The 12,023-nt window shown below is 37.1% G+C and overlaps 1 protein-coding gene across 5 annotated transcripts in view; it reads right to left on the bottom strand.

Moving 5' to 3' along the window:
- Positions 1 to 12,023, bottom strand: part of PDE1A (phosphodiesterase 1A) — a 228,392-nt gene that overhangs the window by 64,359 nt on the left and 152,010 nt on the right. For all 5 annotated transcript variants that reach the window (XM_065670188.1, XM_065670183.1, XM_065670185.1 and 2 more), the window contains one exon: positions 134 to 247. In XM_065670188.1, coding sequence (XP_065526260.1) covers positions 134 to 247 — 114 coding nt within the window. The remainder of the gene's footprint in view (positions 1 to 133; positions 248 to 12,023) is intronic.

The raw sequence follows: 12,023 nt of genomic DNA, 5'->3' as shown, positions 1-12,023 counted from the left end.
AATTTGTTTACATAAAATTCTTCTGATGTGCAGAGATTTTCAGCTCACAGCAGCTACAATTGCATGCAAAGACCAGATTTCTATGTGATTCTCGATCTACTTTTCTTTTTCTTTATTGCCCCCTCAGACTTACCTGGTTTCATCAATATAAACTGCCTCCAGCACAGATGCTGCATATTCAATATTCTTTTTTAAATCCACCACATTGATGTCACCCTTCTCCAGCTGCTTTACCAAGCATCTTAATCTGTGAAAAAAAAAAAAAGAAAATAAAAACATTAGTGTGTTGCTTATATCAAATTTTAGTGACTGCACTTTCCATTTGGAATATTGGAACCAACAAAATGGCCAATGCAGAAGCAAAAGACGATCACTGCATCTCTTCTCTTTCGTTTGAAATGGGTTTAGAACACACATAATGACCAGTTGTACATTTTTACACCTTGCTAAATTTGTAAGATCTCTTAAGAAAAGGCATATACATTCCAGTAAGACAGAGAGGACTCAGTAACTGCTGTCAGAGTGACTTCATATTAATTTGTGACATTACTATTATGCCTGAGTCTCTATTTTGTTTAAATAGTAAATAAAACTTTGCAAGTAGTCCTGCTACAGTTTTTCTGTGCTTAGGTTGATTATAATTTTTTAATATCCACTGTAGGCTGGTTTTGCTTCATTTAAATGTCTCATTTTCATTTAGGCTTCCAGTATGTTTTTGCAGCAGAATGTGTATTTCTTATTAGCGTGAGCTAATGTGGTGCACCACTGTTTCTGTGTTTATAGAAAATTCATCATTATACCAGATGAAAGGTGGTACCTACGGCATTAGAAAAATCCATAATATTTTCCCAAGTGTACTCTTACTTTCACATTACAAACATGGATAGGCCCAAAGGGGATTTTGTAATGCATCAACTCATGCCTCTTAGCAATACATTTATACAGATAAACTCCTTGAATACCAAATTTTTCCTAAAGTCTCTGATGAACACTTCTGACATTGCTCAACTTAACCATACAGAGTAGTCACATCACTGCAGTTAAATGAAAATCTAATCAGTAACTGTGCAGAGCTGTGACTTAGTAGATACCTGAAGTATGGGTATTTTCCTTCTTTCTGCGCTACATCTCTGAGTTGAAATAATCTATGGGTTTGTATCATGTAACATAAAGATTTCTGTAATAAAAGATACATTATTATTTCAACATAATTTTCATGAAATAATCTTTTTTATGCATACCAAATGTGAAAAAAACCTGGGAAACAGTGGATTGAAATTCAGCATGAAATTGAAAGAGCATGTATAAGATACAATATGCTATATAACATGTTATACACACTATATATTATTTTTATTGGTCATATACAATATTTGACTTGACCTAATTAAAATGTATGAATTTTTAAAAATGCAGTGATATTCAAAACAAATCTCTCATAAACTTGGGAAGTACAGTTCTGTCATGATATCACTTTCACGACTTTTCTTTATATTTATTTGGCCTAGGGATAATTATGTCCAAGCTTGCCAAGGATCATTTTAGCAAACGAAGCTTTAAGACCAGCCTTCTCAGTTCTCTAAAGTCTTAATTCAACTCAAATTAGCACAGAACATAACACAAATAAAACTCTTAGCAACCATATTTACTTGGTATTTTATACAGTGCATCACATATCAATGGAATGGAAAATTTAGTGTGAAAATTTTTTCTCAGAGGAGTGAAGTGGGTGGATAAAATACTGTGGACACACATCTCCTACACAGAAATAACCTTATGCATGGGGAGCCAGGTCCAGTACGTAACTCCTTCCAATTCAGAAGCACCTATAAACTGAAGAAGCTAATTCATAGACACTCACCTTGCAGTACCCAAAACACTAACTGTAACTCTCCTGAGATGTCTGCTTCTCACTAATGCACACAAACATGCATACAACCCCTCTCGAGCAGCAACACCAAACTGAGGTGAGTCTGCCAGCATCATCACTGCTACTTGCAAATAGCCTTCTACCACTTGCACCATGTTTAACTGAGCATGCCTCCGAATGGCAGTTTCCAAAGCAGAAGCATAAATGAATTAAAAATGCAACATTTCACAGTGGGGAGCAATATTAGCTCAAAATAATTTCAAGTTACACAATTTCCAGTGGTTCTACTTTTTCTCAAGGCATAGACCAGATGACAGATAAATGGAATCATTTTTATGCTTGTGGTAGGAAAGGAGCCCCTGGGGGAGACTTTAAACCACTATAACCTTGCAATATCTCACTGCATAGGTGGCAGACAACCTGTGTAACTTGCCCTGTGTAGTTCGTATTCTAGGAGTATTGTAGAACACAATAACAGTCTGGGCAATTTGGAAAAGCTGTTCAGTCAGAGTTACAGTGATTCTGAAGATATTTACAGAATCACAAAAGGAAATAAAATCTATATAATTCAATGATGCCCAGTGACCTTGTCATCTCAAGTATCCACACTTGCAGACATGCCCTCAAGGGTGTCTGTAGCTCACTCAGCGCAGATCTATCATAGAACCACAGGATAATTTTGGTTGGAAGAGACCTTCACCTGTTTCAAGCTCTTGTTCAAAGCAGGGCTCACCTCAAACTTAGGTATAAATTCAAAGATAGATCACATTTCTCAGAGGCCTTCCACTTGAGCTCTGAATGCTCACAAACCCTCTGGGCAACCAGTTTCAATGTTTAACCAGCCTCATGGTGGATTATTTTTTCCCAGCATCTGACGGGAATGTCCTTTGTGGCAACCTGTGCCCAGTGGCCCCCAATCTTTGCTGTGCACTTCCAAGAAAAGAATGTCTCTATCTACAGTACAACTTCCCACTAGGAAGATTGACACAGATAAAATCTTTCCATAGTGCTGCTGATCAGACACTTGTCACGTGATAATCATAAGATCTACCACAGAAATCAGAAAAATGGACTTTCAATGAAGCAAAATTAAGTGGCTTATAACAGTATATGAATAATCTGAATATATTCAACATATGCATTGAAGTGAAATAGCCACAGAGTTCAAAAGCTGACATTTCAGTAATTAAATTAACATTTTAGTAAAGGATAAATGTGTCAATTTATACGACAAACCAACAAATGTTAAAGTACTCACAGGCCAGCATACCGTAAGACAAGGAAAATTGTAAAAAAGGACAAGGAAAAGTAACAAAAAGGAATTATTTAGTACTCCAGCTGTGTCGGACAGGACTTTTATTTATTTGTTTTCTTTTAATTAAGTGTGATATATTGAAAACAAACATGAGAAATACCATTAGAAAGCCTGAAATGCTACTTGAAATTTGAACTAATTGTATTATCTTTCCTGTGAACTGCGCTACTAAGAAATAATAGACAGCAACAAGAAAAATACCTGGAGGGGCCACTTTCTGAAATGGAAGTATGGATTGCTGGAACTGTTTCAAGGTGCAAAGAAAATTGTATGCAGAGTTAATATGACACAACATGAAAGAAAGAGATTTATAGAGAAAAAGAAACAGATTATTTCTCTCAAGATAACTGAAAACTGCATTTTAAATGCATTTTAAAAGTAGCAGCCCCGGTTTGTAAAGAAGAAAGAGACATCTGCAATTAATAAAGGGAGTGGGTGGAGAACCATCTTCTCTCATATTGGGTAAACACCATTAACATTGCTGTGGAATTAAATGCTTTTATGGACAATTCAAATGCACTTTGCTCCCACCTATCTTTAACAGTGTCATCTGTGAAGTTATCAGGACTAGTGTTTCCCCAGTCTTCACCTCCCCATGCAGCTGATGCCTATGCACAACTGTGGGCACTAAGCTTTAATGCCCACCCAGGAACACAGGAAAACCAGGAAAATGAGGATTTTCTCCTGGAGTAGCCAAAGTAGCTATATTCTTAGTTAACAATATCAAAACATGTTCTTGTTTAACAATATTAAAAACACGAGTCAATTGTTTCCACCTTCCTTATTAAAATTCTCTCATGTTTGAATTACAGTTTTGATAAATCTGCTGTAATTTTGAGGGTACCAAATTAGCTGAGGGTAGATTTTAGATTATTTGAGAATGCTTCCTCTGACAGTTTCAGCAACTACAGGAAAAAAAATTAAGATAAAGGAATCAGTGATTAAAAAAGACTTTTTGCAATGTCATCATGAGAAAACGTTTTCCTCTATGGAAAAAAGAAAACAAGAGAATATGTTTGCAAATACTGAATAATTGTCCTAAACTGAGACTAACAAGATAACAAAGAAAGGTGCCAGGGGTGGGATTACTTAAGAAGGGAGACTGTCAGATAGAGACACACGAGTTGGACAATTTAAATTTCAGATTTTAAAGACTTTTGAAGCCTCTTCTTTGTCCAAGGAGAAACAAATTACCAGTGCTTGCTGAGAATAAATGAGAGTTAAAGGTGCAGGTTAACAGTCTTCAAGAACCAGAAGAGGAAAATTCAGCCTGAAGTTAACTTTGAACCTGAGAAAAAGACCCAGTGTCTGCTTTCCCAAAGGCTGCCTTTATCTGCCATCTGAGTCTCCCCACCATTGAGCATTGCAAAGAAACAGCTTTTTCATTTACACATCTGGACTTCACTTTAAACTGTTTTGGAAAGTTTGTGCCAACAAAAAAAGGCTTTTGGCACATATCATACTAAAGGAGAAATGAAATAAGCGATAAAAAATAAACTGTAAACTAGCCCTGCTTCCTGTTGTATTTTTCAACTAATGGAAGCCACTGTTGAAGATGGACAATGAACACAATAATTCTTTGAAAGTAATAAACACATGCTAATACTAATTACAGAGAAATCATTATTAATATTCAACAATCATAATGCCAGCTTAAAAATTATCTGTGTTGGTTAAGACAACTCCAATTACAAGTTGTAAATCATTATGTTCCCGTGAACTAGTTGAGAAAAGCCTAACTGTGCCAAATGTATAAATTCCTTGAAAACATTATGAGCAAATACTGACAATGTGTTAAAAAGTTTAAGGACAGAAAAAGTATTATTCTCTGTAAACAGCTGTTTCATGTTTTATTTGAGCTATTTCATACTTCATAATAAAATTAAATGAATAATTTTAATCCTTATTATGCAAGTGAATTGACCTTCTAAATGAACATTACAAACTAAAAATAGGCTGATGTGTAATGTGAAAGTAAAAGTAAAAAGGAGACAATATGGTTAGTTACAGTTTAAATACCAAGTTTGTACAAACTTTGGTGAAGTGGGAAATTTTCCTCTAAAACTATTTAGAATTATTACTGGAAGCCAATTTTGCTACCTGTAGTGAGTCTTATAATAATCAGTTGAATACTATGGAGAGTAATGCTCACCCAGTAGTTTCTCATCTATCAAAGGCAGAAATTACATCCTCCCTCAAACCTGAACACTAAAAATGGGAAAACACCCAGCAAATCCAAATCATTAACAAGGGGAAGTTCAGCTCAACTATTTAAAACAATCCAATCCCAGAATCCAAGTTGTTTTACATACCTACATATTTGAAATTCAGGAAGGTATCTGAATTAAAGAGAAATCCAAAATGGGAATAGGAAAACTTCTATCTTAGAAAACTCACAACAAATAAAACACATCTCTATTTCACTTGAATTCTAAAATTCCCTACATAAAGTGCCCAAATTCTAATTATTTTTATGTGAATTGGTATAAGTTGAATTTTATGCTTTTCTATTAAGATGCATGTATAAGTCTTTACCTAAATATCCCATTCCCTCCAATAAGTACTTTATAATAATGTATATCAGAAATTAAAAGAAAAAGTAATAGCAAAAATAGTCTAAGATGGAATTAAAATACTGACTATGAAAAAGGAAAATTCCAGATACAGTTGTAATATTTGTAATGCATGGCTACATCTGATCATACAAATAGATGAGAGATACTGGAGAAATATCCAGATTATGGCAATTCCTTTGGGTAGCCACTCTTGTTCCGCTACTCCTACCTGCAGTTACAAAGTGGCCAACTAACGTGGCTTCCAAATGGTTAACCTTTATTTCAAGGTTTTTTCCATTATGGTAGGTAAAAACATGCTAATACAGTGGCACTTTGCCTGTCAAGGCAAGGCCAGCACATCAGTGGAGAGCAAGGAGTAGAACTGACAACTCTTGACTTAGACCTTGATGTATGTTTCACTTCCCTGAAACCATAAAAAATGCAGTTTCAAATGCAGTCACATAAAACTTCTAACTGAAGGTGCTCTCTCTCATTTTGGATACTGAGAAATGCAAGAAAGATACATTAAATTTTCAGTGCTGCAGATGTGTTTTATGAAATCACTTCTCAGTCACTGCCGTGTCTGAGCATACGCACAGGAAGCCTTGTGGTTGCTAAGGGTTTCACGAATCACATTCGTTTCATGATTATTTTAAGCATATGAGTGGTACACACTGATCTGTAATTATGATTCAGTCATTAGAGAATAAATATTGAATATGCTGGTAATTCAGCCAAATTTTGATATACCAAAACTTCAATCCCATACTGAAGAATTAAGAAAGAAGGTATGCAGCTATATGACACACACTGATACTCACACTTTCTTACTGATAGAACTCTGCATTTTCATGGTGATAGAATTGCTTGGCTTTTCAAATATTCATCATGTTTATGCAAGATTAAGTGGGTTTCCTTCAGGCAGGCATCCCCTATTAGACTTCATTTTACCTTAACTCATACTATACATTTATCATTTAGCACCCTAATACTGTATAAATATTTAGGTCTCATTTAGTAACAGGTTCAAGTGTGTTTAAAGGCTTTATCAAAATTTAGTCAAAATTCCTAAGTTTTCTGTAGCATGTAGCTGAAATCACAGTAAGCCTTGGAGTCTTACACACTTTCCAACTGAAACCATTAACTCACACAAGTCTCACCTTCCTTTGTGCACACCCAAGAATAAAACCCACTTCAGACAAGCTTAAAGTGTCTTTCAAACTTTTCTCTCGTTCCTGCTAATGAACCATCATTAATGCTAATTTGGTTCCTTTGTTCAATTGTTTTCCAGGTTGAAGCTTAAATAAAAAAATCTTCAAACTTCAAATTACTTACTATGTACATACATTCAGGTATTTTATCTGTCTTCTGCTAGATCCCACAAGAACCAACTAGTCTTTCCTTACCCTAAACTCTGTGACAGTTTCTATTGCCTCAATGTCCATTACCTCATATTCCCATTGCACAGTCAGTCTATAAAAACAAATATAAATAATGTACAATCTGTAGGACTGATCTGTAAATTGCAAATTATCCTTCCAATGGCTTTTGTTGAATATTTATTTTTGTCTGAAGATTGAAATTAAATCTTTAAGGCTCTCCTGAATTGCATATACATTATATAGAGTGCTAGCTAAAGCTATTCATCTTGAAGTTGCTAAATACTTGAACAGTCTGTATGTCTCAAAGTCTTCATCATAATGTAGCTAAATTCACTATCAACAACAATCTGGGAACTCAAATGTAAACTCATCACCTGCCAAAAATCACGCTTGAAGATGATGAAAGACTTTCAGGACATCTTACTTGCTGAAGCAAGTAAAACACAGAAAAAGCACATACCCCTTATCTCACATAGCCATTTAAAAACCTTTATTTTTCCTGAAGACAACAGCTTTGACGACAGTGATTGAAGAAGTTGCTAAAAGAGGTTAAGCCTCTAAATTTTCCAAAGTAGTGCATCCATTATTAAAAAAAGAAAAAAAAAATACCATGGCAGAAGAATATTTCTAAATAGATCACCTCACACTCACATTTGAGTGCTAGCTCTACATTACAGAAAAAAACTTGTATCCAAACTTCTGTGCCACTGGAAATCATCAGAAGAGTGCAGGCCTTATACATCTCACTGCTTCAGAGGAACTCTCTTAGCCCCACCTCACAGCTCCCAGTCATCACAACTGCATCTCCCATACTTGTAAGAAACACCATGACCTACTTCTGCCTCAGGGATGGTCACAGTCATGTGAGATGTTTGCTCTTTTAAAGGCATTCCTCCTAGAAGGCATTTCTCCAGTTTAAAGTGTTATGCCACAATCCCTCTTCCCTTCACACAACCCAGATGTTTTAAATACGATTGTGATGCACTAATTATTTAATCTCATGACAAAACCAAGCAAATGGAGTCTTTCTTGTCAGCCACTAGATAAATTAAATGGTCTTAAAATGTTTTTCTTCTCCCTCTCACATTCCTTCTGTTGCCACTACCATGCAGTGGCATCTTATCAACTTATCAATTATCACAAAATGATAAGGGCTTGAAAATGGATCTTTCGTTACTCTTTCTTTCATTCTCTTTCTCCTCTTATTCACCCTGAAGTCATTGGTATACCCTCCTGAATCAACGTGCTGAATATGTCCTTCATTCCTTAGGACCAAAAACTCTGGTTTGAAGAATGTTGATACTCATCCTTTGAAAACTGCATGCAAATTATTAGAAAGTCCTTATAAAAACACTAAGAACAAGCTATCATATAAAAAGTCAACTGATGTTCTTTCATTTAAGACTGCATTAGCCAGAACTGGCAACTTTGTATGGAAAATTTTTTATAGACTACTACTAAGAATTTATGTTGCTGTCATTGTGAAGGCTTTTGAAAGCCTTTCTGGTGCAATTTCTGCAGCTGTTAAGGACAGAAGATTGGTAAGTGTTCTGCACTAAAAATAATATTATTGCCCAATGATAAATAACCTTCATCTATGACACTTAACCACCAGTATTCTTTTCTCCACTTGATAAAGTCACATATGAGCAAACAGCCCAGGAAATGTCCTTCATTTATAGTAAAATAATGACACGTTGTTCTGTACTTTCTCTGTGGAATCAAACTACATTAAATACTATATATTTTATATATAATTACTATTTTGATTTCCCCAAGATAGAAATTAGAATCAGGACAGAACTTCCATGCTGCACACCACAGGTCAACATATATAAATGTTCAGACATGGTGCCACAGCTATCTCCCTGTGCCCCATTTCATCCCCTTTCTGTAGAAATTATGCCCACCTCCATGACTGACAGCACAAGTGGTTGTGTAACAATATGTCTCCAACCTGGTACTGCCAAACCAATGTGATGCACTACCCAGATATTTTGTACAATCATAGAATGGTTTGGGTTGGAAGGGACCTTAAAGAAGGCACATGAAAAACAACAAGGTGCTTGGTGACAGCCAGCATGGCTTCACTAAGGGGAAATCCTGCCTGACCAATTTGGTGGCCTTCTATGGTGGGGCTACAGAATTGATGGACAGGGGTAGAGCAGTTGATGTCATCTACCTGGACTTGTGCAAAGCGTTTGACACTGCCCTACAAGACATCCTTCTCTCTAAATTGGAGAGATATCAATTTGATGGATGGACCACTCGGTGGATAAAGAACTGGCTGGATGGCCGCACACAAAGAGTTGTGGTCAATGGCTCAATGTCCGGCTGGAGACTGGTAATGAGTGGTGTCCCTCAGGGATCGGTGTTGGGACCGGTCTTGTTTAACATCTTCATCACTGACATGGACAGTGGGATTGAGTGCGCCCTCAGCAAGTTTGCCGATGACACCAAGCTGTGTGGTCCGGTTGATACCCTGGAGGGAAGGAATGCCATGCAGAGGGACCTTGACACGCTTGTGAGGTGGGCTGATGCCAACCTTATGAAGTTCAACCACACCAAGTGCAAGGTCCTACACCTGGGTTAGAGCAATCCCAGGCACAGCTACAGGTTGGGCAGAGAAGAGATTCAGAGCAGCCCTGCAGAGAAGGACTTGGGGGTGCTGGTCGATGAGAAAATAAACATGAACAGGCTTCAGTGTGTGCTCGCAGCCCAGAAAGACAACCGTATCCTGGGCTGCATCAAAAGGAGCGTGACCAACAGGTCCAAGGAGGTGATCCTGCCCCTCTACTCTGCTCTCGTGAGACCTCACCTGGAGTATTGTGTGCAGTTCTGGTGTCCTCAACATAAAAAGGACATGGAACTGTTGGAACAAGTCCAGAGGAGGGCCACGAGGATGATCAGGGGACTGGAGCACCTCCCGTATGAAGATAGGCTGAGAAAGTTAGGGCTGTTCAGCCTGGAGAAGAGAAGGCTGCGTGGGGACCTCATAGCAGCCTTCCAGTATCTGAAGGGGGCCTATAGGGATGCTGGGGAGGGACTCTTCGTCAGGGACTGTAGTGACAGGACAAGGGGTAATGGGTTAAAACTTAAACAGGGGAAGTTTAGATTGGATATAAGGAGGAAATTCTTTCCTGTTAGGGTGGTGAGGCACTGGAATGGGTTGCCCAGGGAGGTTGTGAGTGCTCCATCCCTGGCAGTGTTCAAGGCCAGGTTGGGCAGAGGCTTGTGTGGGATGGTTTAGTGTGAGGTGTCCCTGCCCATGGCAGGGGGGTTGGAACTAGATGATCTTGAGGTCCTTTCCAACCCTAAATATTCTATGATTCTATGATTCTATGATTCTATGATCTAGTTCCAACTCTCCTGCCATGGGCAGTGCACCTTGCACTAGAAGAGAACTGTTTCCACAGAATAAGATTAGAGGTCATGTGTATGTGCAGTTATGCTGCCAGAAGAATCAGGGTAGTTGGTTTAGCTGGCCTAACAGGTCAACATAAGAACCAAGATATAATAATCCAACTCCAATCCAAGCTCTAACTTGTCATTTCGTTTAGAAGTCCTCCTTTCCTGCTTAAACACATGAAGTACCAGAATATAAGTTATACTTTTAATACATAATCACACCTTCCAGATGGGATGACAGAGCCAATTTATCTCAAATTTTGGTTTTTTTTAAGTGTGTCATGGGTTCTGAGGAACAAAGTACAGATCTCTATTTGTTGGGATAAAATTGTGAAATGTAGAAAATGCAAATATTTGCAATATGAACTATTGCAGACTATTGAATAAAATGTTAAATTTATTTAAGAGTTACCTTAGTCTGCCTAAAATGCAGAAAAGATACCACCACCTTAATTCAGATGTCTTTTTTACTGAATAGCTAAACAGCTTCAACAAATCTATTTTCACTAAAGGAATTTTTCATTCAAAAGACAGGGCAAGACAAAAATGCTTTAGCACAACAGCTGTAGTGCTTACAGTACAATTTTGCTGTAAAATCATTACCATCTCAGTGGTTCTGAAGAAAGGCTATAGTACATATAATGTGTATGACAATGTAAAAATATAATCAGGGCTTTTATTTAAATTTGCAATACTGCAATTAAAATTAAGAAAAAAGAAAAAAGTCAGGAGATGCTAGAATCCAGCCCTCTGTTATGCGTGAAACTAACTTCTAGCATTTGGAATTGTTAAAAATAAATGTTCTGCTGAAGATTTGCCAAATCAAAGTATTTCAAAGTAGGTCTTGGTAATGAGAAGTAGAACATTAGAACAACTTAGACACATTTGAAATCTATATAAATGTTTAAAAGAGGAAAGAATCAAGTGGGTAAAATTTACCCCTATATTCTTTAAGAAGGATCATAAATAGGATTAAATGTAACTTGACCATTCTTATTTACACATGTGAGTTTGATCTAGTATTTGTCCAAATGAGAGACTAAATTTGAATCAAGGTCACGTAAGGAACTGAAATCACTATCTGTCCTTGAATAGCTCCATCTTTGAACACTTTGGGGTGAGTAGAATTAAACTGAAACAAGTCCCTGGCCTAAATCAGGAGAAGTCTTTTCAAAAAAGTTAACAATATCACATTAAACCCATTATCTAGCACATGGTACCACTGGGCTGTGTGTATATTGACTTTTATTCTGGAAAAAGTTGTGACAGGAGTTGCAGCAAAACAAATAAAAAATCATTTGTAGCCAATGCCTCGTATCCAGCTGCCATTTTTGTCAGCCTGCAAAGTGTGTGGCACCTCAGTATTCAGGGTTCAGGATTTGTAGGAGTAGATTAGAGGCCATTGCTTAGTTGCTGGTGTTTCTTTGGTCTTAACTCATGCTACCCACAAGTTTCCCTTACTCCTTCCACGTTTAATAAAAACAGACTGATGG

The sequence above is a fragment of the Lathamus discolor genome, chromosome 3 (genome assembly GCF_037157495.1).
Source record: "Lathamus discolor isolate bLatDis1 chromosome 3, bLatDis1.hap1, whole genome shotgun sequence".
Classification (NCBI taxonomy): Eukaryota; Metazoa; Chordata; class Aves; order Psittaciformes; family Psittacidae; genus Lathamus; species Lathamus discolor.
The sequence above is the reverse complement of the archived record's forward strand: the minus strand, read 5'-3'. Positions and strand labels throughout refer to the sequence as shown.